The sequence below is a fragment of the Chlamydotis macqueenii genome, chromosome 3 (assembly GCF_036417535.1).
Source record: "Chlamydotis macqueenii isolate bChlMac1 chromosome 3, bChlMac1.mat, whole genome shotgun sequence".
Lineage (NCBI taxonomy): Eukaryota > Metazoa > Chordata > Aves > Otidiformes > Otididae > Chlamydotis > Chlamydotis macqueenii.
The window spans coordinates 50,404,642-50,430,740 of NC_141558.1; the positions used below are offsets into that span (position 1 = coordinate 50,404,642).

At 37.4% G+C, this 26,099-nt stretch overlaps 1 protein-coding gene across 4 annotated transcripts in view; it reads right to left on the reverse strand.

Annotated features, from left to right (window-relative positions):
- The window catches only part of CDK19 (cyclin dependent kinase 19), a 144,899-nt gene that overhangs the window by 57,822 nt on the left and 60,978 nt on the right, over positions 1–26,099 (reverse strand). For 3 of the 4 annotated variants that reach the window (XM_086743466.1, XM_086743464.1, XM_086743463.1), the window contains 2 exons: positions 22,689–22,799; positions 11,818–11,958 (listed from right to left, as the gene is read on the reverse strand). In XM_086743466.1, coding sequence (XP_086599592.1) covers positions 11,818–11,958; positions 22,689–22,799 — 252 coding nt within the window. The remainder of the gene's footprint in view (positions 1–11,817; positions 11,959–22,688; positions 22,800–26,099) is intronic. The other variant, XM_086743465.1, reaches the window with a different exon arrangement.

Sequence of the window (26,099 nt, forward strand, 5' to 3'; positions counted from 1 at the left end):
TGAGTACCACTCCGTTTTCAGACCACTTAGAATAGCCACAAAGAAGTTTATTGCAATTTAGTTACCTATTTCAACAGCTAATGCAGACTTTCCTGAGTGTTTCCACATACACCACCTGGGAGAGAGAGAGATTAGCATCTAGCATTTTTCCAGCAAAGCAGCAAAAAGAACAGTTGTAAGTGAGCAGAACTGTGGAGATTGGCACTTCAGTAAACTACAGGTTATAAAGGGATATTTATCCCTATAGACAGGGATAAAACAAGCACCAAAACTTCCACATTGGAGGAGGAGAAATAGCTTGAAAATAAGATAAACTAGAAAATAGCTTGGTTTGTTTAACATTTTTTCAAAGTTAACACACCACTTGCAAAATACCCTCAGTTATTTTCATGTTACACAGAAAAAAAAAAAAAATTACTTTTAGGTCCCTAAAGGGTTCACTGCTACCATAAGCCCTTCCCATCCCACTACAGAAGTGGCATCAAAGAGCAGCGGCTCCCCACCAGAGCAGAGACACGCACAGAGAAGTAAGCTTCCAAGTAAATCCTGCATCCTAGCAAACAGTGGCAGTCACTCAGCCACAGCACGCGTATTTGCTGATAGTAAAATTATAAGAAGCTACTGCAAAATTATTATACTATCCAGATAACCAGAATTTCAAGCACACACATTACCCAAAACTTAAATGTGTCTGCAATTGTCTTGGTTTTAACTACCAAGAATTCAAATTAATATGATAAGCAATCAGTTTTAGGGCTGAGATTGGAATTCACATCCTGAATTCCAAGAAGCAAACCCAACTTTAACATCCCATTTAAGAGACTTCATTTCAGCTGAGCTGGCAAATAGCTAGTCATACTTGTAGTTCAACAGCCACAAAAGTAATTTTCATACCATTAGAAGTCAATATCAGCTCATTAAAATGTAACCTACTGGAGTTTGCACTTAATTCATAATTCTAACAATCATCATCCACAACTGTTACATCAAAAGTAACTATATGAAAGATAAATCAAAGTAAAAATGTAGACTAGAATACACATTTGTGAAAAACCCACTCTTTGGTAACAATTACAGCATAAGACAAAATGGCATGAGTAGCAGAAATCCCCCATTCCAAGGGGAATTTCAGGAATGCAAAATATTGTCTACAGAATTATTTCCTTAGATATGAGTTACATTTGAGAACACTAGCTACATAGAACATTATCATACTAAGTTTTGAGATTCGGGCACAACATTTAAGCTAGCAGTGTAAACAAGTGTAAACTCTTCGTACCACCTTATTTAATTTTTATTACTATTTTCATTTTTTTCTTTTTATAGGTAAAATCCTTCAACAACAACAACAACAAAAAAACCCCAGAAGTGGTTAAATAAACTAATACAAAACCAATCAAAAGCTATAATCAATAATAAAATATCAGTAGGAACCAAAGCATCACAGAGCAAGGCTAGATTGCGGGTGGGAGGAAGGAATTGTTTGAGAAAGCAAAAAACATAATGCCAATGTAAAAAACATTTTTCAGATGCCATCAGCTTACTTAAGTAGAATACAAGAATTTCCACACTGTTTTTTACTACTTCACAAAACAGCACCAGAAGGTTACTGAACTCTTGGGGAAGCGCACCCATAAGGCACTGAAAGGAAACCAGAGGGTAACAGCGAGTTTTGCTCTAACACCACCAAGGCGCTGAACCAAGCGCAACGGGAGTCTGTCAAAATGTGTCTCATATATTCCTGTGGGCTTTAGCTTCCAGAGGGTAGGTAAACAACAGAGAAGAAAAGAATCCTGTTAGTACAGGTGTTTGGTATACAGAGAACTGTATGCATGCATACAGACCCACCACTTGCACTACAACAGGCCTTTCTTGCCTGGAAATCTTTGCTGCTTTGCTGTTAATAGGTGAAAGAATAATATAAAAACTTTTACCAGTGGTCCAGATGCGCTGAAGGTTTGCTCCTGTATTTATTAAAAAGGGCTTGAAAATTTAATTCCAAGGTGTTTTTACATGAATTCAGAAATGCAAGTATAAGACTACCATAATCCTCCCTAAAGATGAATTTGACCTAATGCCCAGTTTCTGAGAGGAGCACGTCGCATAGCCGGTTGCTTCACAGACTGTATAAAGGATTTCCTTAATTTTCTTTACCTGACATAATGGTGGTACGCGGTCTTACAGCTACAGTAAGGCCAATGATTTCTGAAACATCAGCCAAAAAGCAGAAAGGATGGAGAAAGAAGCCCTGAGATAAGCCATCAGTGAAACACCAGCTGATCAGTCATTTTCTGCAGCAGAGCCAGTTTCTTTGACAAGGTTCACACGTAACAAAAGTAAGGAATAAAATAAGATCCTTTGTTAGTCACTGCAGCTTCCGTGATCACTGATCAAAGATGCTTAATTTAAGCACCAGACAACCTGCAATGTCACTGCAACATCTCAGTAGAGCAGTAATAACGACAGTATGTCTGCAAATGAGGAGAAATGCACAAGAGATAGCACAAGATCATAGAATCATAGAATAGTTTGGGTTGGAAGGGACCTTTAAAGGCCATCTAGTCCAACAGCCCTGCAAGGAGCAGGGACATCTCCAACCAGATCAGGCTGCTCAGAGCCCTGTCCAACCTGGCCTTGAACGTTTCCAGGGATGGGGCATCCACCACCTCTCTGGGCAACTTGTTCCAGTGCTCTACAACCCTCATTGCAAAAAATTTTTTCCTAATGTCTAATCTGAATCTACCTCCCTCTATTTTAAAACCATTACCGCTCATTTTACTAAAACAGGCCCTACCGAAGAGTTTCTCCCCATCTTTCCTGTAGGCCTCCTTTAGGTACTGGAAGACTGCAATAAGGTCTCCCTGGAGCCTTCTCTTCTCCAGGCTGAAAAGCCCTAACTCTCCCAGCCTGTCCTCATAGGAAGGGTATTCCAGGCCTCTGATCATCTTTGTGGCCTCCTCTGGACCCTTTCCAGCAGGTCCATGTCCTTCTTATGCTGGAAGCTCCAGAACTGGACTCAGTACTACAGGTGGGGTCTCACAAGAGCGGAGTGCTTGTGAATGGCAAGCAACATGAAGAACAAATGCAGTGTTTTAATTTTTTCTTGAAAATCATACTGTTGTTACATTAGTTGTCTTCATTGATGTAAACATACTTATTTCAAGCATTATTAATTTCTACTACTATAAATATCAACACATCAGGAACATGGTGCCAACCTTTGTAGCCTTATTCTGAAGGGGCAATAAGTCCAAACAGAAATAATCTGATAGACACACTTGCAGCCAGTCTCATTACACCAGGGGTACTTTCTCCAACAGAAGAAAAAGAAGGAAAACAAATAGAAGCCGTACGTCTTCTACAAAAGAAGAACTTTTAAAAGCTTCTTCCAAACTTTGCATTCTTCATTTAGAATGCAAAACCCAGTGTGCTCACTCCAACTGGCCAGCTGCACTAGTAAGCCAAGCACACCACATATTTACCAGAAACCTTCATATAGCAGATGGTATCTGAATTGGGGTCATTAGAAAATGATGGCATTTTCTTCCTTTTTTTTTTTATTTCCTATATCAGGGAGAAATAAAACAAATAAATTCTAGAATTACTTTAATACTTTTACTTCCTTCTCACCCTTTTTCGACTTCAGGAAAAGAGATAAGAAGCTCACAGGAGCCATATGTCATCTGTTGACTTTAGCAGCGAAACGCAGCCAAAAGAACATTAAATCAGTCTCTTTGTTTCTTCTGACTCATCTGAATTTATATCCAGTCAGGCTTTTATGGGCATAAGCTTGTTTCAGAACCTGGGGTAAAACATTTTTCTTCAACTGCAATTATTTTTATTAGTAAAAATTAATCTACAAACATCATCTTAATACTCTTGCCACAAACCAAAGGTATGCATTAGTCAGTCCTGGAAAAATTGCTGTTTCCATGTACTCAATAGAGGTAATACTCTGTGCACCTCTTCATAAATCTCTCTAAATCACATGAAGGTCGGTTTTTACAACTGAAGGAGAAAAAGCAATATTCTGAGTAATGAAAAATACTCTGTTTTTTAATAGATGTCTTGCAATATATTTCTAACTTTAAAAAGAAAAAAAAAGAGAAAAGTATATGCTGGTAAAACTCAGTTTGCTATTCAGCATGTAACATTTCTGGTTCATTTATCTGCTGAGAAGCATCTATCCATATAGACACACGTATGAGCACCCACATACTGTTGATCGTCAACAGTAAATAACTGTTTTAAAAAGGTACCCTCTCTCTCTTTTGACCAGATACAAAAGAGGAAAAATGTGTTAACCTTTCAGCTAATAAGTTCAAATAACTTTCTAAAGTAAATCTCTCCAAATACGTAGGTTTAGCTTGCATTTCCTTTCTTTTGGAAAAATCTGCAAGCTGAGTATGATCGTTCATAAGGTTCTTTGACACTGTGAAAATCCCCTTCACCCCAAAGAAATTGTGCAGATGGAATAACAAAGGATTAAGAGGCCTAAACCCATGCACTACTAGGGAAGAACGCGAGCCAGGAGTGCGTGCCCGTACATAGTCGTGCACCCTTCCCATGCACACAACACACGCACGACAACACTGAACAGTCAGGATTACAATTAGAGTGTTTTTAAAAAGTTTAAAGAAACTGGCAGACACGTTGACTTGGTATTTATTTATAGGAGGTGTGTGAATGCCCAAATAGGTGAACAGGGCCAAGAAACTTTTCAAGCCAGTGCAAAATTACTGGCAGAAGGCAGGACCCAACAGTTCTGCATTCCTGCACAGCAGCTGCTTGTCAAGAGAGGGATGCATGAACCTACAGCTAAATTTACTTTTGATATCAGCATGTAAAATTCCTTTTTTAGAATTGCTGGTGAAGCGGAGTTTCCCACACTCATCATTTTACATTTCATCTTTCAAACGCAGAGTTTGCTTGCTTAGCAAAATGCAAGTCGGACATTTAAAAAGCACTTAAGTTCTGCTGCTTTTTAGGTAAATTTCCTTATTGGCCTGGACAATCTTCTTGGGAAGGCACAGGGAGGAAGAGGAGGGAGTAGTTAAATACTATAAACCAGTAATAGGAAGCACTGAGAGACTTCTCTCATTTCTCACAGGCTTTGACATCAAAGCACGAAAGCAGAAGTAAAAAGTCAGTATCCACTTTACAAAATTTTAAGACATTTTCTTGTGCCTTCATGCAATAGACAATTTACTTTAATTCTTAGTCTTTGTTAATACTTCCAGCTCAGCAGAAGAAAAGTATCAAACAACTACATAAACCACACATATCATACTGCACAGTCTCCAGATGGTTAAGGCTTCCAGACAGCCCTGAGAAACAACAACTACTGCATTGTCCACTACGCGCTGCTCCGCAAGAGATGTGGAGCAGGAGAACCAGAGGAGACAGCTTGCCCTGAGTGCAACCATGGCCAGGCAGAGCTGGCACCAGTCACCACACGGGCATCTCTTGGCTCTGCTAAAGATTTACCCTTGGAAAGATACAGGGTTTACTGTTACTGCAGCAGCTGGACACTCAGGGGACCTGTTAAGAAGCTGGAATCTGGAACCTCACATATCTGATCATCCTAAAGGCTGTCTATAGACATTTGCCATACAGACAGACACACGGAGTCAAGATTATATCAAACCTCTGCTGTCTGCTATGTCCTTTCACCAAAAATGCCCAGATTAGCACTCATACATTCTGTAGGTGGCAGAAGTGCACGGACACTCCATAATCCACTCTAGGAAGAAACAAACTGATTAGTTTAAGCATGCAGTGAAAATAACTACTGCTAATACAGATGACATAGTGAAGCAAACTATAGAACCCATACATGATCTCCTCCCGCTGTAAGAGACAAGGGCATGGTAGTAAAAAAGCTGGAGATGGGAAATCAGGGGCAAAGTCTTTGCCCCAGCTGGATTCCTCCTCCTTCCCACTCTTAGTGAAGGGGAGTGAGAAGGTTGATTTGGAGAGAAATTATTACACTGAGAAAACCACACGTGGACATGTAAGCATCACCAGCTCAGCAGCACAAGGTAAGGCCAGCTCAAGTAAGATTTGACTGTAATGATGAGGTAAGACATCACAAAAATCCTGAGAAAAGTGAGTATACAAGGACCCTATGCCCAGAGTTTGTGTCGAGATTTAGTTGCTTCATTGCAGAGGTCGTCACATTACCATCCATTCTCTTCCACAGCAAAAGCAGTAAAAGTACCCTTTCCTTGCAACCTCTGTCCATATTTGCTTTAAATGCCAAAGATCGGACATCATAGACCGTAAACTGGAGGACTTGAGGTACAAGCTCACTCTGCTTTCTGCTACTGGAAAAAAAAAATATTATTTCAAACAACTGTAACTAGAGTTGTCAAGAAACACAACTCAAAACCCCAAATCTCAGATTTCTTATCAGTAACATCAAGATGTTCAGAAATGTCAGGTGCTCACTTTATTTTTACTGGCCAAAAGCTAGGCACCAACAAATCTACAGGTACCAAAATGGTTAAGGAGAAGGAGGATTACGGATCATATACTTGACATTGCCAGCAGAACAGGACAATGACACTGAAAATTGAAGTCTCCTCTCCCCTTATGTCCTATCCCTGTCCACTTGGCTCCCACATGTATCTCCATCTTGCCCATATATTCACCTTACATAAGCATTTGTGCAATTGCACGCTGAATCAGATCAGGGAATGAACTCACATATAGATCAACCTCTTCTTCGTAAGTCTAATTTTAACTCACATGTTAGTTTTCCAGTCCCCAGCTTGGAAGAGGATGAGGAGCAGCACAGCAGAGCAGAGAGGAGTAGAGGCAACATGGCCTCCTCCTGTATCCACAGGAAGTTATATACTCAAACCTGCTTGGGCAACCACCTCGTCTAGAATCTAGCCTCTGTCTCACTTATACTTTAGACACCTAAATCTTTTCCTAAACATAATAATCAAAGCAATTATTAGAGTTAAAAGGATTTTTTTTTAAATCTCTGCAATTTTAAGACTCATGGATGACTTCTGTTCCATCAGAACATGTTAACTCTGCTTTCTGTACATAAATCTAAATTGTGAGTCCAAAGGTTTGTCACACATTGAGTATTTTCACCTATATCATTGTTGTTCCATCTAAAAGACTTTTGTTGTAACCTAATTTCTTTAATTTGTAAAACATTGATGTGACACACACAGTCAATTTAAACATTCTAAAGCTGTAGAGGGGCAATACAAGAGAAACTGGGAAATTCTTAGTCAGCAAGTATATAAAATATAATAAAAACTCTTTAGAAACTTGGCTTATTTTACAAAGTTAGTTTATACGACTACTGCAATGAGCAAGTTTCCGATTTCAGAATGCTGAAAGCAACCGTTTAACATAATCCTAGAGGGAAGGGGGGGCAGACAAAAAAAAAAAAAAAAAATTAAAAATCTGCAACTCTCTAGAGAGTGTGATCTCCAACATTCATTTTCAACCAGTAGTTTTAATAGCATTAAGCAGTATTCTAAAGAAACGCTCAAGGACATAAGTAGGATTTAAAATGAATTCCTCAGTATGGTTTCTGTGCACTTAACACATCTATAGATAATACCTCCCTCCAGGAAAATACATTCTATTACAAATAGAAATTGCTTTTATCAAGTTCTAAAGGAAATTGTCTCTGTCTGCTTTTGTCCTTAAGCAACTAATATCAACTACAGAAGGGTTATTAGCAGAGGAAAAAGTGCCAAAATCCTTTTTGCTGCTAACATGAACACACACTGTGAACTGTGTATGGAAGATCTCCATTTTCAGACATCTCTGCAAAGTAAGGCCTCTGCTGAACATTCCTGCAGAATCTAAATAATTCACATTTGGGGGAGGAGAGGACAAAGATACCATAATACCCTGAAATACTGTACTCCACATGCTGCATCTTCTAATTTGCTATTGACTCAAGGTATAGAGCACAATTTTAGATCTGCTTCAAGCAGACAGCCCACAGTGTACACAGGGCACTTCAAAAAACACATGCTTAGTACCAAAAGGTTCTTTCCCTACGCTCTATCTATATTAACCTCTTGTTCCCAATGAAATGCCCCAGCAACTAGCAGAGCCAGCAAAGCCTCCCTCCTCTCATGCATGGCTTTCAGGAATGCTGCTATGTTGAAAAGGCAAAATTATCACTGCCCAAGAAGATGCAATCCAACAACAAAATTCAACTCCAAATGGTTTCATAGGAGAACAAATGTATGAATTTTTACAGACTTATGTCAACTCCAAGGTGTATGAAGTGACACAATGCTACTCAAAGAAATCAAAACTCTAATGCTGCTTTTCCCATATTCTGTAATGGTTTGAATCTTGACGTAAAGAAAGTTACAGCAGAATATTTTTTAACTGACAGAAATTAATAGCTTAGCCAAAAAACAATACCTATAAAGTCACTTAGTACTTTTCAGATACCTTCAGGATAAGAAAGCCAGAAACAAAATAACCCTAATATTACAAGAAACTGAAAGATACATAACACTAAACTATTTTCATCTTTCTACAGAAGTATGAACGTGAGTGTATTTGGTGTTATAACTTGCCTCAGTTTGGGCACTTTCCTAAATTTGGACTTCTGTTGGGACAGTTTAAGCTGACATAAGTCTTACATCAGAAGAGAGTCAAGGTAAAAAAAAATTATGTCGATTTAGAACCACAATTGTATTTAATCTTTAAAAAATACTTGCACTTTCATCTAAAAATTTAAAAAGTGCGTTTTAACAATAAAATAATCTTATCTAATGGCAGATGATGCTAGAACAACCTCTTGAGATTTCTGCCACCTTCTCCAGCCTCACACTGCTTCTGTGCCAGCTCCCACACGCTTCAGCTCCCAGTGAGATCCCTCAGGGACCTAATCCTGCAGAAACAGCCTCTGCAGAAGAAAACTGAGTACTCTCTGCAGTTTCAACTCCATGAATGAGTTCACCATGAGTCCCTCGAGTGCCACATGCCAGCCCATTAAAATGGGTGACAATGTCTAGTGGTAGTGAAGAGGGGAACAAGATCGTCTCCTTGTGGTAGAAACCATCCAGTAGCTCAGCCCAACAACAGGACACATATTGCAAGTCTGCGAGTTCACATTGTTAGCCAGTTTTATTACTCTTATGTTTTTGGTGGCTACTGCTGATCTTAAAAATAACTTAATTTTAAGCTACCTAAAAATATAGATCCATTGAGAACTAGGGTTTTTTAAAAAGCACATTTGTTATTCTAGCTTCTTTTAAAATTCTTTAAGACAGGACCAAAGATTTAAACAATGTTCTTCAAATACCTCCAAGCAAGTACTCTCACAAATACCTAGCCTCCCATGTTTCTGTTTTTTCATCTCAATATTTGTTAAATAAATTCTAAAGGTCATTTACATGGTTGAGAAAAATTTTACTAGTATTATGATAAATATTCTTGGAGAATCTAATTTAAAAAAAAAAAGCATAATATTACTTTTATGGCTGTCACCATCTTTGGTCTACATCCAAACGCATGTTAAAAATAGTAAGAACAGAGTTATATTAAACCAGGAAAGTACAAGGTGTCTTGATGCGAAATTTCGCTTACATAAAATAGAAAAATGTTTTTCCAGCAGATGTGAATTAAAACAGCTATGAGAAAAACACAGACAAACTACTCCCTACCTTAAGAAAATACTGAAGAGTTGGTATTCACATATTATGCAAGAAAGTGAGCCCAGTGAAATTATGCCTGAGGTACCATTCTTAGAAGCAAAAATCACAGGTATGAGCATTAATAAAAATTAGAGAGATAAAAAATTTTTGGTTAACTGAGAATTTAAATTTGTTACTAAATTATAACATTAACTCCTAATTTCAAGAGCAGACAGGACACATCCAGAACAACATCCGTTTTTTCTTACTGTGTTCAAGATATAAAATAACTATTTGAAATACCTGAATTCTTCAGAAATACACAATAATTTTTAAAAAGGCAAAAGATTATGAATACACCATTAAATCATCAGTGTATCAAGCAATTTTTTGAATGGTTTCCCTTCTCTCAGAGGTATCCCAAAATCCATTAGTGTAAATTTATTCACATACCAAGAACACATTAAAACTTCTCATATTTCTGTTCTTCTCCTCTCTCAATTATGCCAACATCAGTCAAGCACTATCATTACAGAGCCATGAAAAATAGTTTCTTTTTATTAACAGCAACCATTACCTCAAAGTTCCAAGAGAAAAAGACAGAGACATTACGTACCAGCTTTGCTGCAATTCATCAACAACAGATAAGACCTGTAAAGCATCAGCACTAGTCATGCAAAACACCTGGTGCTGCAGGCTGGAAATAGCAATACCAGCAAGAAAATTCTCTAGGGTATTTGTTATTATTATTTTAGATACCATCTTTTATTTCCTATCAAGATATCAAGTTCATGTATAGCTCTGGAGTGTGTGTATATATATTTAATAGTTCCACGAACACACACACACTTCCCTTAAACATAGCTGAATACTGACTTTTCAGGTGTCTCTTCTCAAGCTGTATCTAATTACATCTCAGCACGCTGCCAAAGCAACAGCTGTCTCCTTAGGAAAGCAATAATTGCAGCATGAAAATCAGGGTTGTACCTGCTTCCTGCTTTTGCTCATGGCTACTATTCCAAAGGTGAAAAAAACCCACCACACAAATCTACTAACATCTGGAATTTAACAGAAAAACCGACAATAAATACCAAGGAATGATGTTAAAAAAAAAAAAAAAAAAATCCATACAAAAACCTGAAACTCCACTTCTGGCCACTGTTATTAGGTATTATGACAGAAATAAAATAAAATTTATTTCAGAAGATGACTGACTTCTATTCCAGGCCTGCCTTAGTTTATGCATATCTTTTAAGAAAACATTTGCTCTACATCCAAAAATTAATTCAAGCTCCTATTTACTATTAAACACTCAAGAACAATCTGTGTCTCACAAAACTTAGTTAGTGATTATAAGTTTCTGGACATGCATCCCTATTTTGACATACTGGGGCAACTACAAAAAATAACTAAATAAAAGCAGTGGCTTTATACACAGATTACACAACATCTCCTACCTTACCTACTACTGATGTTACAATAACATAACTATTAGAACAGATTTGGCATATTAAGCATCATATTGTTTGTCGCAAGTAGCAGCAAGAACTATACCCATGTTAGTATTCTTTTTGCAACCCTTGGTAGCACTTGAGTATGAGGAGTGGTGGGAAACTGTAAGGGGAAAAGGGTAACTAAGACAAGGCAACCCGCTGCCCTTGTAATCTGCGGTCAACTTAAAGAGCCACTTCAGGTCATGAGAAATTTCAAGATGACATCTCTTTCATAGTTTTCTTCCCACGGTCAGAAAAAAGGCCACATGGAAAAGAAATACTCCATGAAAAAACTACTCTTTCACTTGCTTTTATGGCAACTTGCATGTAAGCCAAACAATGTACAAGGGTATCAATCACTTTCCTACTTAAATGTCTTTCCAAAGTCATGCACAAACTTATAAGAATGTTTAACCAACATATATCAGCTGGCTTATGTGCTGTTTTTGGATATTGGTATCTGCAATCCTTTTAACGGATCTAGCATCATTGTCTGAGCTCAGATGACTCAGATAAAAACAATGTGAAAACATAGTTTGTTTTCATGTTTAAAGTCTCCATTGGTCTCCTGCAACAATAACAGGAAGAGCTGTAGGGATCGATACGCAAGATTAGTAATAGGGACTTTTCTTCTCCTCCCCATTAACCCGCACGTGGAACTTCCCTCATCAGGTAACACATGCAACACTTACCAGATCCCTGTGAAGCACCCAGTTTGCATGGAGGTAATGGATTCCATCAAGGATCTGGTAGAGAAGGGATTTAACCATAGATCTTGGCAACTGCATGGGCTTTTTATTGGCTTTTGAGGCACGGTGAAACTTGATAATATGCTAGAAACGAAACAAGTAGAAACATGAAGCATGTTAGATAAGTAGAAAGGCTTTTTGTTGTTTGGGTTCTTTTTAAACTATTAACACTAAACAATGGAATGAAATACAAAGTTTGTTGAACTTTGCAGTTAAAAGCAATAGTAATATGCTCACATTTTCTTAAATTGTTTTTATTCTTTGAGTTGCTTTAAAAAAAAAAAAAAAGGCTATCAAGCTTTTGTTAATATCTAAAGACTGGCTACTTACCTCCAGTAAAGGGTCTTAGACATCCTCCTCTCTCCCTCCTCCCCATTTGGGATCCCCTTATCCTCAGCTGCTAGAGCAGAAGCTTCCAAAGCAGCAGTATCTACCAGAAAGAGGATCACCCTCTCTGCTTCACATCTTCCCTTCTCCTCTCCAAAAATACCCAGAACAGAGTGCTTTCAACTACTTTACTGTTTCCCTCTAAATCAGAATCCCAATAAAGAGAGATTACATAAATATCCAAATAAATATTTGGGGGGGAGGGGGGGGGCATGACTCCAAAAACCCCACATCACAACATTAGGGTGAGATCATATTCAAACATCTAAAAATTGTTATATTCTTGCTTTCAAGTTTTGGCTTCATACTTCATCGATGACGATAAGCTAGTGGTTCTTTGATCACAGAAGTCAGTCAGCCCACTAGAGGACAAATACCACTTGAAAACATGGAATGCAGAAAGGGATCCCAGCATTAGTCAGTTGTAGAAATGAAAAACAAATCATTAAAAGATTGCTAAGAGACCATGAAATATTCAGAAACTAATTAATATTTTTTGCAAGATCAATGTGGAGATGATGGATTATGTTTAGTTTTACTACCCTGTACAAGAAAACAAGTGGGGTGAGGCTGTTCTGCCTTTTCAGTCCTCAGACAAGGTGGGGCTATGCAAGGCACAAACCCAACCTTGCCATATTGCCATTCAGCAAACAACTAAAACCATTCAGATAATAAAATAAAAAAATAAATATCTCCTTTTTGAGGCAATTCAAAGAAGCATCTCAAATACCAAAATAGTTTTCAATTATGTGCTTTTTGGAAGACAGAAATAGTAAAGGCAGTTTGCATTTCTACTGAAAGCGATTCAAAATGCTAATCTGTATAGTGACAAGACTACTAATTACCCCAGTCTTTAAATAGGATTTATCTAGTTCAAGTTCATCCCCCCCCCCAGGTTACAGAGGTAGCCAATGGCCATGCTACGTTAGACCTCTGCTCACTGCTGTCCCCAATGACAATGGAAACAGGTTAATGTTTCCTCATGGTAAATGCTACCTCTGGTTGTCATCAGTACTTTAGCCACTGTCATATCGTGCTTAGCAAAAGTGTAGACAATACTGTTCAAAGAGAAATTTTAAAAAAGAAAAAAATCGCAAATTAATCAGAAGAGCCTGCTAAGTGCCTATCAATGGCAATGTTCCCACTGAGCCTTCCACTACTACATGTACAACAGTGATGGCTGTATATTAAAATGCAGTATAAATCTACAGGATTATCAGTTTTTAATATACAAATGAAGATCAACAAACAAAACAAGCTTTTAGTCCCTGATCCTTTAATTGTGCAATCCCTCACACTACACCAGAAAGCCTTAAGGGATAGTTTCTTTAGAAAAGCTTTTTTTTCTTGTCATGTCAGAAAAAGATTTTGTCTCCAACGGAGAGTCCCTACCTTCCACTACCGCAGAATGCCCACCAGATAACGGGCTTCATTTGTAGTCACAACATGACTGACAAAGCAGTAACGATACCATAAACCTCCAAATTAATTTCTTTATTAATACACAGCATGAAAAAATACAGGAGCAAAGGTCACAACACAGAAACTCATAACCCCAGCTCAGTTGCTTTTCAAGGTGCATGTAATCATTAAAAGGGATTTCTACACCCATTGAAAAACTGACTAGGATCCTTAGAAAACATTACTTCTTATAATAAATGCATATAGAAAACGAAACTGAAAAAAGGTCTCACGGGACACAATGAGCCATGGATGTGTTGAGGAGGAATTCCCTGCCTCTGGCCCTACCACAGCCCCCTCTGGTACCTCTGGAGGAAGGGTGCACGACAGCACCAGGCTGGTGCCCTCCGGCTTCTGCCCCTGCCCTCCCCTGTGGCTCTCCAGTTCCTTCCAACAGATTGGGAAACCTGCCAAAGGCTTTGCCCCGTGAAAAACTAAAAGGGCCGAGCAGACGCTTAAAGCAATGCAAGAATCTGTTCAGGAACAAGACGCTATTAATCAAGCGGCTATTAGTATGCCAGGGCCATCCACTAGATCAACAAAGCAAAGTTTACAACAGGGCAGAGGAGGGGAAGGATTTTCCTGCAGCAACTCAAAGCAGCAGCATCCCTCTGCCTTCCTCTTGTTCCATCCGAATGCCTAAGTGAACTTGGGAGGCAGATCACCTGCCCTCATACCGAGCTTTAGGCATGCAAGTTACCTCTAAACCAGAGCTAGCACAGCTGAGCATTGTGCTGTTTTAGTTAAATTACCCAGCCAGACTTGCCAGCTGAGGCTCACCACCACACTTCCCAGAGCCGGCTCCTGCTCCAGAAGACAGCAGAGCTTGCTCTTATCTGCCTCTGAAATACCACTTGGACACATTCTAAATCATCTTGCTCTGACGCTTGCTTGTCCCAGTCAGAAAGGCTAAGAAAGCAAGCTCCTTTCTTGAAGGAGTTATCGAATTGCAGAAGTGAATTAAAACCGATACTGCTTGCTTAAAGCAAAACTATCACTGTTAGATAAAATTCAATTTCCTACAAAAGCAAGTAAAAATCATTGTTGCCAACTTACTCCACAGAAGTTTGTATTTGCCAAATCACAAATTTCACTCCATCACAGCTTAAATTAGAGAACTGAACAAAAATTAAAGTAAAAATGTACTGTGGGGCCAAATAGTACAGGGAACTGAAAAGCTGAATTCAACCCATGCCATTGGAATGAATCCACAGTGCTTGTGACCAAGTCCTACTCCCAAGAGTTTTGTAAAAAAGGCAGGTCATCCAGTCTCTTGTATGCAACTAGCCATATGAAGAAAAACCAACACACATAACCAACACTAAACAGCAATTTTAATGGCAGTGTCCACCTAAGAAAGAAAAGGGCAAGCAGGTGCCACTGCCAAACAGCATCTCTTCTATTGGACGCAGCAAGCCCAAGCTTTTTCTTATTTCTTTATACGCTTAGAAATATATCTATATGGCTCTACCACTGTTGGGGGAAAATACTTCTCAAATTAAAAAAAAAAAAAATTAAGAAATAACAAAGAGCATCAAGTCAGAAATAAATGAATAGTCATAATCTGACAGACCAGGCTGTTAGCTCCAAAGCAAAGGATGCCAAACCAGCGTAACTATGCTAAAGGAATGTTTTTACTTGAGAACTCTGCTGACTTCAGCTATGGCAGGGAAAGGTACTCTTTCCGTGTCAAAACATTTAAGATTGAATAGTTTAAATCCAAAACCTTTTTGGATTGGATGCAGAAGTGGGTGCAGGTGCCAGCACAGTTATACATAACTGCACCCTGTGAGTGAATGAGGCACTCTCTGCTAGGTTCTTCAGTGCCTGGATAGTCCCAAAGGGCAGTCTCAAGTACAGTGCGTAACAGCCATAATCTTAAAACCTAATTAAGGGATGGATAATTTACAGGAATTACAGGAATTGTAATCTACATTTCTCTTCCCCAGATGACCATGCTAACTACTAGGCTTCAAAACCACGCTCCTCCTTTCTCTAATTCAATAAATCTTTTTGCAGAATAGCACAGCATCCAGACTGTCCCGTGCGCTGGGAGTACAGACTTCAGTTCCGGCAGGCATGAAGGACATTCTGCATCTCTCTGGGAACCAGGTGCTCTCAGACATCACAGCTTCTAGCTTTCAGGTATGCTCAAGTTCTTTGCTGAATCCCCCTAATGGATAACCACCAAGAACAAAGCATGATGATTTCCACATGCCAGTCAAATCCAAAAGGCACCTTTGTAGCTCTTGAGCAGGGTCAAAGAGCTTCAGCATTCTCCCCATCTTTTTTCACTGTCACTCCCTAAAGTTAACAATTCCCCTGGCCACAACTAGAAAATACCCAGACACATTCAGCAAAAGTTTAGGGAAGTCTTAATTGTCAAAGTGCACTGTATCAGTTGCATGCTACAGAACAGAAACCCATCCTCAACATTATCCAGACATAATTTCACTTTAATTAGTTCATTAGAACACTGCAGATGCAAGCTCTCCTGGTATGTCTAAGATGCTTCAAAATGAAAGAAGAACGCATGTCATACAAGGTAAATGAAACTCCAAGCAATATGCAAATCTATTCAGCAAAAGTTGCCAAGCTGCTTTTTCTTTCTGTATTTTCAAATTTCTAAATCTTAAAAACATACTGCCACTGATCAGATTCCAAAAACACTGTTAGCCAATCACATATTTACTTTTGAAAACAAACATAAAAAAAATATTTCTATTGCTTTAAATTTAAAATAAAATATGTAAAACAAGGCATAAACTTTATGGCAGTGGCTTTAAGTCTGTATTCTAATTTAAATTAGTCATTAATTGACCAACATTAAAGTATAAATTTATTAACATTCTAGAAAGCAATGGAGATTCTAGAGGCTTGCTATAATTTGCTATTTGCAACCTCTGGAACTATTGGTTTTATTTACTAACTGCATATTCCCCATCTTTAACTTCAAAAAAACATAATAAGATTGAGGGGGAAACCAGATGAACTGGCTTATTTCAGCAAGATCATTTTAGCCTTAGCAAAGCCAAGACCATATAAGCAATAATAAATAAAGTGCAGCAGAGCTGAACATTTGAAAATACAGCGGTGACTCACGAAACAGTATTCAATCTAGTAGTTCATCTGCCTTTATGTTACCTAGTGTGTTGAAATTGGTTTGAAAATTGGCTGATGAGGAACTATGTATGTTTTCTAAATCCTCCACCATAAATCAAGTAAACATAATACACAACAATATAGAGCAAACTCATTTAGTTTGTTTAGTTGAAAACCTCTAATATTTACCCAGCAGCTAAATGAGCGTTCAAAATATCCTCATTTTAGCCCGCTGCCAAGGAAGTCAAGCTGATGCAAACATACTCTCTTTGTCCTTCTGCCATCCCATTCCCGATTCTGAGCACTGCCGTTCAGTATGACAGAGGTTAAAACAAACACGTCAGACCTGTAAAGTTTTCACGGAAGTAAGAAGCCAGCGAAAGGAGAAATTTCATGCATGTCTGACTAAATGAAGTTACAGTATGAGTTCCCACCTCAACAGACATGAGATGATCCACAGACCTAAAGACAAAACCCCCTAGAAAACCTGACTTCTTAAGTTCTACTGCCTAAGGCAATGCTTGTTTCAGAATGACATGCATCTCCAAGAAACATACTAGTCCTTCAAAAGAGGAGGGGAAAAAAATATGCCTCAACACTCTCCCTCTAAACAATGCTGGTAGACTGCCATCATCAGGTGTCTTCTTTAGAACATGATTAACCAAACCACCTAACGAAAAATCCATTTCCAAGTGACAAGAGGTCACCATGCTAAGTACCATGAAAGGAGCTTTAACACACTAACTTTTGCTAATGCCAACTTGCTTTAAATACCTAAGCTTTGAAGCACAGAGCAGACAAACAGATTCAATATAATTTTCCCAGGTTTTGCTGGGGTCTTCTACATCTGTCAGACCTAAATATGTTAAAGTAACTCTAAATAAAATAACTCTATAACTTTCTTCCTAGTGGAAGAAAGAATTATAACTGATTATACCGTATTTCAGGAACAGTTTAAAACTCAGATCTACTAGAAAACATTCAGGTGATTAAACAAATGTGCAGGTTTATTGCATTAATCAGTATGCAACTCCCTCACTATTTCATTTAGCATGTAATAACATTATTCAAAATGTTGTTAGCGGAAATCAAGCATATTTATTCGTATATTAAGAGTCGGCTAGTGTTACGAAAGTCACATGCAAGAAGAATACTTTCTCCTTTCCATTATTTGCTGATTATTTTTAGGTACACATGACTATGCTTATAATCTCTAGCCTACATTTTTAAAAAGCAGAATATATACATAACAAGTATTTCATACAATACAAAGCCAGTTTGTCCATATATTTTTTTAAATTATCAACAATAATTTCAAGATTCATTCTACTCAATGTTTCTCAGCGGTATTTGCTGCTAAGTAGGTAGTTGTCAGAGACCACTTGAATCTAATAATAAAAGAAACATTAAACCAAACCTAAAAAATACCCAGATCATGGTTTAACTGGTCTTGGAGAGTGAATGTATCATCACAGGCAGTATTATCAAATCATAGTTAATGATTTATTTAATCACTTATTAAGAACCAACAATGGGTTTATACTATAAAACACATTCAACACATTTTACTGTGATAAAAATGTCACTGTTTTCAGAATCAGACAAAAAAAAAAAATCAGAAGCTTCTGTTTTAAGTTACAACATAGATTTTTCCAGAAAAGGGGATCTTAAAGCTTTGAAGTTACATGCATGTATTAAATGAGTCTGAGAATTAGCTCTGTACCATAGCTAGAAGAGTAGATACCCTATCAACTCAGAATATAAAAAAGAGTTACAAAGATGTTGCTTAGAATCAAAAATCCTATTTAAAAATAAAGAGACTATGGAATTGAAGATTTGGAATGTGTGCTTATCTCCAATACTAAAACCAAAAATGCGTACTTTAGAAAATCTTTCCAATACTAAAAAGCTGATGCTGTAAAAGTATAGGAGAGCAGCTGGGAACAAAATAAAAGCTTTAAGAATTATAACCTCTATAACCTCTCCAATGGCTAAAAGTAACTGTGCTGACAACAAATAGAATTCACCTCCAGAGTGCACCTCATTTGTTTCAAAGTCTTCTGAAGTCCAATTAAATAAACATCACACATTTAATATAAATTTGAATAATTCCTTTACATAGGAAGTTCTGGACAGTAGCATACAACCTAAGACTAACGTAAAATAAGAACATACATGAAAGCTGAATAGGAAAGTCATGCATTTAAAACAATCTTTTTTTTTTTTTTAAAAGGTCAAAAATTAACATAGCAGAAAAATAAACATCAGTGGAAGGAATTCAACTTTTTCTTGGAAAGCTTTCATCCATGCATACTTTTGTAAGACTATGAAGTTCTAACTGTGTACTGGAAAACATAGCTTAAAAATAGAATCTTAAATCCACAAGTGGGATGGATAAACTCAGCTATGTGTTAACTGAATTACATTTTTTTTTATCCCAACGTAAATTAATCAAGGCAGAAAACCTGGATACAATTTGGATTAAAAGCATCCAAGACTTTGCGAGTAGATATTGGAAAAGGAATGTCCCTCACAGGAGAAGGAACAGGAGATGGTTGGTTCTGTGACTAGGAACATCTGAAGCTGAAAGTTTCAGACAACTGGAATATAAAGGTGTGAGACTGAAGCAAGTTACCAGGACTTAAGAAAGGACGTGGCCTATGATATATGAGATATTCAATGGCATCTGTGGACATGCACATTTTTAACCTTGCATCAGATGCTCCTTTTACGCTGAAGGACAAGCTAACAAAACTTGTATTTACTTCATAGCATGACCATATATAAGCAGTGATGGCAGTGTATACAGCATGCTATAAATTAATACATGTGGCACATCCAGCAGCCTAAGAACTTTACCAGTTGACGGAGTCTAAGAGCCAAGAAAAAATTGATAAGGAAATAATTTGTGGATTACACTAAGAATTCTGGTAATTAAAGCAAACAAAAGTAATAAATCAACTGGTCAAAATAATTCCTAGGTTCTTAGACATTCTTTTTTGTAATCTCATTAATGGCTTTGCATTGTTTTGTATAATGTAACTTGAGAGGTGATGAAGGAAAAAAAAAAATCTTTGATAGTCCTAGTTATTAAACAGTGAATATGTTTGTAGCCAAGGACAACATAAGTCTTCACCGATACCTATCAAAAGTAGTTCAAATTAGCATGGCTTTCTTCATCTCTTGGTAATGGTATCTACAGAAGTTATAGGAAATTATGAAGTATGCTGTTATCTGTACTCCAATTTCAGACTTGAACAGTCTAATCCTTGGGAATTAAATGCAAAGTAAAAAAAAAAAAGTTATTGCTCACCATAAAAGAACTTTTTAATAAGCTTAATCGGCACCATCACTTTTCCTAATTAGAACGGGACCATTTTTTTTTTCAGTATTACAAAATGAACAGAATAAGATAGCATCTAATATAGTTTATTCATCTCTTGCCAACTGTTTCCAGTACAGAAGTTGAAAAATGTAATGATTTTAATTAATCTGATGTTTGTAAGTGATGAGCATTTACTCTTCTCATTGAAGCCAACAGGAGTTACTAAAGCTGGGCAGCTTCAACCAGAAGGACGATTCCCACACTTCCAGATAAATTTCGGCAAGTAACTCTAAGCTACCTACATTTGCAACCATTGGTCTCTGGGAATCTACACCTCTCTAGTGACAGCACATGTACAACTACAAAACTTAAATCCTTCTAAACTGACACCCACAACAAAGAGATTTATTTTAGTTTTATGTAGTGCTGGGGGAGCACATGGTGCTAAGCAATAACCAAATGTGTCAGTCCCCTACTACAATTTCTACCCCAAAGAATTGAAAGGGCACAAGCTGTAAAGCACAGGAAATGCAAAACACAACACAACACAGACAGAATGACAAGTGGCTGTTATTACTGAAATGCGTTACAAAATAAGTGGATTTTCAGGAGTTTTTTGAAGGAGGATAGTGAAGGATCTTTACGTACGTTAATTGGGAGGCTGTTCCATGTGTAGGAGGCAGCGTGGAAAAAGACACAAAGTTGGGAGTGAGCAAAAGAGACAAAAGGGGAATAAAGAGCGATGCTTGGGAAGTGCTGACGGTAAAGGAAATGAAGACCAAGGTTAAGCCAGAACCAAGAGTGCTTTGAACATGGCTAACTTTATGCAAGGGAGGAAAAAATTCCTGGCAAAGGCTTAAGAAGCAAGGAAACATGGGCAATTATACAGGAAAGGAGAAATGATTTGTGTAGCATGTCCCATAAGAAAAAAAAAAAACACAACAACAAAAAAAACCCAAACAAAAGCGTAGGAGAGTTAAGAAGTGGGAGACCAGTTCACATCAAATAACTAGTGTAACAAACATTTCAGTCTCAAATAATAGAAAAGAATTAACATCACTGAGATTATGACCAATACTCAGCCAGATGTGAGGAGTGGCAAGAACATTAGACTGAAGGGATTCTTTATCTACAGCTGTTAAATCATGTGAAAAATCACCACTTAGTATAAAAAACACATGCCCAAAATAAATTCAAATGGAAAAGGTTAGGAAAAGGGTGTTTTAAACATGCCATTCAATGTAGCAGTAAAATGTGTTTGTTGTGGTTGTTCTATAAAATGAGTAAACTCAATTGATGCACAAATAAATTCTGTCCATACAGGGTTTTAGCTATTGCATTCCTATCCACCATCTCTGTCACCAGCTCTGACAAATACACAAACTCGCAGTGTACACTGAACTCTGATGAAGAAAGTTTTTAAAATTCAAAGCTGCTACCCTATAAGACAAATCAAATTATATGTTTTTTAAGCATATGAAGGGGAATGAAATATCATGACTTTACTTGTTCTGAGACAGAAGTACCTTTTTGCGTGATCTAAGTTTACGTTCCAGGTTACAATTTTGTGTCACTTACAAGTACACATTCATTAACTCTTAAGAGCTAAGAACAAAAAACAAAACAAAAAAAAAAAAAAGAAAAAGAAAAAAAAGGCAATTTGTTGCTAACATTAGTAATAGCAACTTCTGTATTACTGAAGCCTTAAAAAGTAATACTGGAATTAATATTACCCCTTCCTCTCCTTGCCAATATTTTCAAAAGAATTACAAGCATATTGATTACTCTTATAAAGTCTTTGGTGTCTTTTGGGTGTAAACATAAATCCAGGTCCAAGCAACTCACATCTTATCAATAGGTGTGGAGCTTGAATATTCGTATCCGAGTTCAACTCATGATGTCATTGATGCCCACCTCTACAACAGACTAAATCAAATCATATCATATTTTGCTGAAAACTTAAAAACAGACATCAAAGTCTCTACTCCTCTTCTACATAGTGATAGTCCAGTAGTAGGCCCAGTTAGCAATGCTTGCGACTACTTATTTTCTTTCCACTAATACTGTCACAAATTCATTGTTTAGAATGAAATGATTGAATGTTGGTCACTTCTACCATATCTAAGAGAGAGGACTCAGTAAAGCAGTCCATCTCCTTTTCTCTTTTTTTTTTTTTTTTTTTTTTTTTTGGTGGTGGGGGCGTGGGTTGGGGATGTAAACTGCAGGGAAAAAACATATTAAATACATTTCCAAACTCTGTTTTAGAAGGTCTCAATTTAGGAATGGATTCTTTTAACTCCAATTAAAAGCTTGTAGGAAAATTATTTTAGCTTCAAAATGAAATCTGACTTTTCAAAAAAATGCTACATAACCTTTTGCAGGTTTTAAAGTGTACAAAGAACAGGATGCCAGTTAGACCCTTAATTACAGAGCAAGAAATTTATGCATCTCTACGCTATACGAAGGTATGCCACGCACACTTCAGCTTGAACAAGCTCACACTACGCTACCTCAAACACTCAGGAAAATCTGTACTTACCCACAAATCATGTTCAGCATAGTCAAAGAGCAGCCAAACCTTTCTGTCACTGTGAGAAAGGAAAACCTTCTGCAATGCAATCACATTAGGGTGCTTCAACTCTCGTAAAAGCTGCAGAGAAACAGAGAAGCTCTTGTTACTTCTGTGCTTGTTAAGAAAAGCAAACAACTAAAAAACAAAACAGGTCTTAGCACAAATAGCAAACAAGTAATCCTAAAATAGGCCGTAGAAGAAAAGATGCCCCCAATTCAGCACATTATCTTCAAAATGTCAAAATCAGGATATACACAGCCTCTGCGGCACAGGTTGCTGTTCTGCAAACAGAGCTGACCATCACTGGCCACCTTTCTGTCCCACACTCAGCACACAGCGGCCCATCCTACCTATTTATCCCACTCACTCTCGGCTTCTATCTTAAAGGATGTTATTGCACACAGACATAACAGTTCTGTTATCCAAGGTGAACATCAGGTTTAAGGATGCCAGAATGAAGCTTGTGCAGCAGGTCCAATTACTTGTGTGGACAGTGCAGTTCCTGAGTACCACACAATTACTGTGTTACCAATAATTTTCTTTGGCATTGGATCACTGCCTGACTTGCCTGGAAGTCCATGGGCTTGTTGATCTCAGAACATAAGGGTGTTTTCAAAGAAAAGCTAACCAAAACAATTTTTTTCTAACGATTGTTTCAACTACTGTCCTGTAATGCAGACATAAACCCAAGCTTATTTACTGCTTGCCAGAAAGAAAACTAGGTCTCATGACTAACTAGACAGCACATCAAAGCAGGCACCACTGCTGAAGTCCCTCTTCTGCCAGATTAAATCAGTCCTCAGGAGGAGCTTGGAAGCAGTACTCCCAAAAATACAATTTCCAAGGAATCACTATTTTTTTTTCCTCCATACTGCAGTCATAAGAATGATTGATCACTTCTGTTTTATCTGAAAATTGCTCGCATCTGCAGCACTAGTATATAAATTGCTAAGAATCAATTTATAATGGCAAAACAGTAAATGGAATAGGTTCCAAGGCACACTTGAGAGAAATGAATCTTCCCTGGTTTTCACCTTACAGAAAAATACTTGAGATGTTTATTGCAGGGAGGGTAGGGGGGGGAGAAAATAAGGAAAAGGATTAATTTTAAGTTATATCATCCTTTGGCTATATAGATATGTGTCAAGACAAGAAATGTTCTAAAGAATATTACAACTGCCTATATCTATTCCAGTTTTCCAGCAAATGAAATCATTTACATGCTTCTTCTACCTTGCAGGAAGTATTTTCTTCTTTTTGTTTCTTCCTCTCCCTAACACTAAGCATTTCTAGCTGTAAAAGAAAGAAATTCCTCCCTAATGAACTGATCAATAGTCACACCCAGGTATCACTTAACAAGATAGAGCAAAAATAATTCTGTCACTTAGCAAGTAGCAACAACTTGCAGAAATATAAACTAACAAAACCCTAGAGATGAAAATTGTCTCTTCGACATGCATCAAAAGATGTTGCTATGTTGCTATATACCTTGTCTTTAATAATATTCAAAGCCATTATCCAGTAGGGATTTGATGTGACGCCTCTGCTTTTTTTTTTCTTTTTTTAATAAACAGTTATTTTAATTTTAAGATAATTTTTAAACTAGAGAGAGGGGGAAAAAAACCATTATAGAAGGTGTAATTTTTAAATGTTAATTGTATTTTTCTTAAAGATATATTGGCAGCAATAGCAATTTTAAATAATTCCCAACTGTTTTTAAAAAAGAAAGATTAAATAAAGCATTCTCTCAAAATAAGTGAACTTTGCACTAAGAAACAGTCAAAGAGAACATAGCTCTGTATCAAATGCTAGCGTATGATAAACAGGTTAACAGAATATTATGTAGAGCATAAGAACAGAAAGAATGCCTGAAGTGTTGTGCATTAACAGAAAGGTGCTATAGGAAAATGAGGCAGGAATGTGTGTGTATTCCGCAGCTCTCAAACACCACTGCTCATGCCAATTCACACACAGAACCTGTACAAAGCAATGGTCACCATCGATCGGAACAGCATGATTAATAAATAAAACCTGAAATCTTGCCTTTTCGCTCAGGTCATGAAAGAAAGATACTTTCATATTAAAGAAAGTGGCAAATTTCTTATCCGAAATAACAATTACAATACACTCATTTACTACCACTAAGTTATTTCTAATGCATTGTTCTCCTCTTTTGAGACAACCTAGATGACACAAGAAGCGTCCTTACTCCAAACCCAGTATTTTTCACAGGAGGGCATCAAACTGTTATTGGCAAGAGCTTAAACATTGATTTTTGTAAAAAAAACACAAGAACATGAGGAAGAAATCATTGTGTTAGTTTTATACTACATGTGTTGAGTTTCTAACAATTTCTGTAACTGACCTGAAGCTGAAGAACAGAGCGCTCTGAGGCCAACAAACAGTCCCTGCAGTAAAGTCCTGACACTCTATTTTTCAGCTGCCGGACGAAGCAGTTATAGTTGCAGCCACAGAGGGCAAGAACTCCCACCAAACTAACAAAGCCTGTTCACAAAGGTTACAGATGCACTCTCTACCCATCTGCTGCTCAAGTCTGTTCTGCCAGCAGTTTTTCTAAATCATATTGTACACAAACATATTAAAAACAGTAAGGTTATTTTTTTAGGTTGCAATCTAGAGATGTTCCTGATACTTTAATCATAGGGGCTGAAGCAGCCTGATAAATAACAGCTTTTTTTTTCCTCTCAAGAGGAGCAGTTACAAAGTAAAACATTTCAGAGACATGAATACTTACCAAAAGACAGCTTCTCTAACAGTTCTATTTAAGAGGATATTCATAATTTACACACAACATTTAAGGACTTGATTCTCTAACTTAAAGTCATTCTGTAGTTGTATTAGACACCAATTAATATTAAAAAAACTAGACTGAAAACTTGTCAAGGTATCTCGTTTCATCTAGCAGTGTGTAATAGAAAATACTGATAAGTTATTATTAAGAATATTTAAATAAGCTTTTGTGTTGTCTCTTCTATGCTCCAACAGATGAGCAAATTTGTTAATTAAGGAGGAAGACAACTCAATTCTTTGAGTTATTTGCATTTGTCTATCTTAAGCAAATGCTTTGCAATTACCATGGATAGTCATTTTGTAAGCGCTTCTGTAGTTTCAGCAAATAACGGATCTTTATACCTACTCCTTCTTCTTCTACAGAGCCACAACCCTAATACAGCAGTAGACCGTAAGGAATTTAATGTAAAACAGAAAGCTTCAAGCGGAAAGAAGTGGCACGCATCCAAACCAGAACGGTTTTAAAGGCTTTGTTGCATTCTGGCTGTCAAGACTACCAGTGCCGCAGCAGCTGGTGCTTCAGCAGCGGGAGCCAGACCGAGGAAACGTCAGCTCTCGAGTCCAACG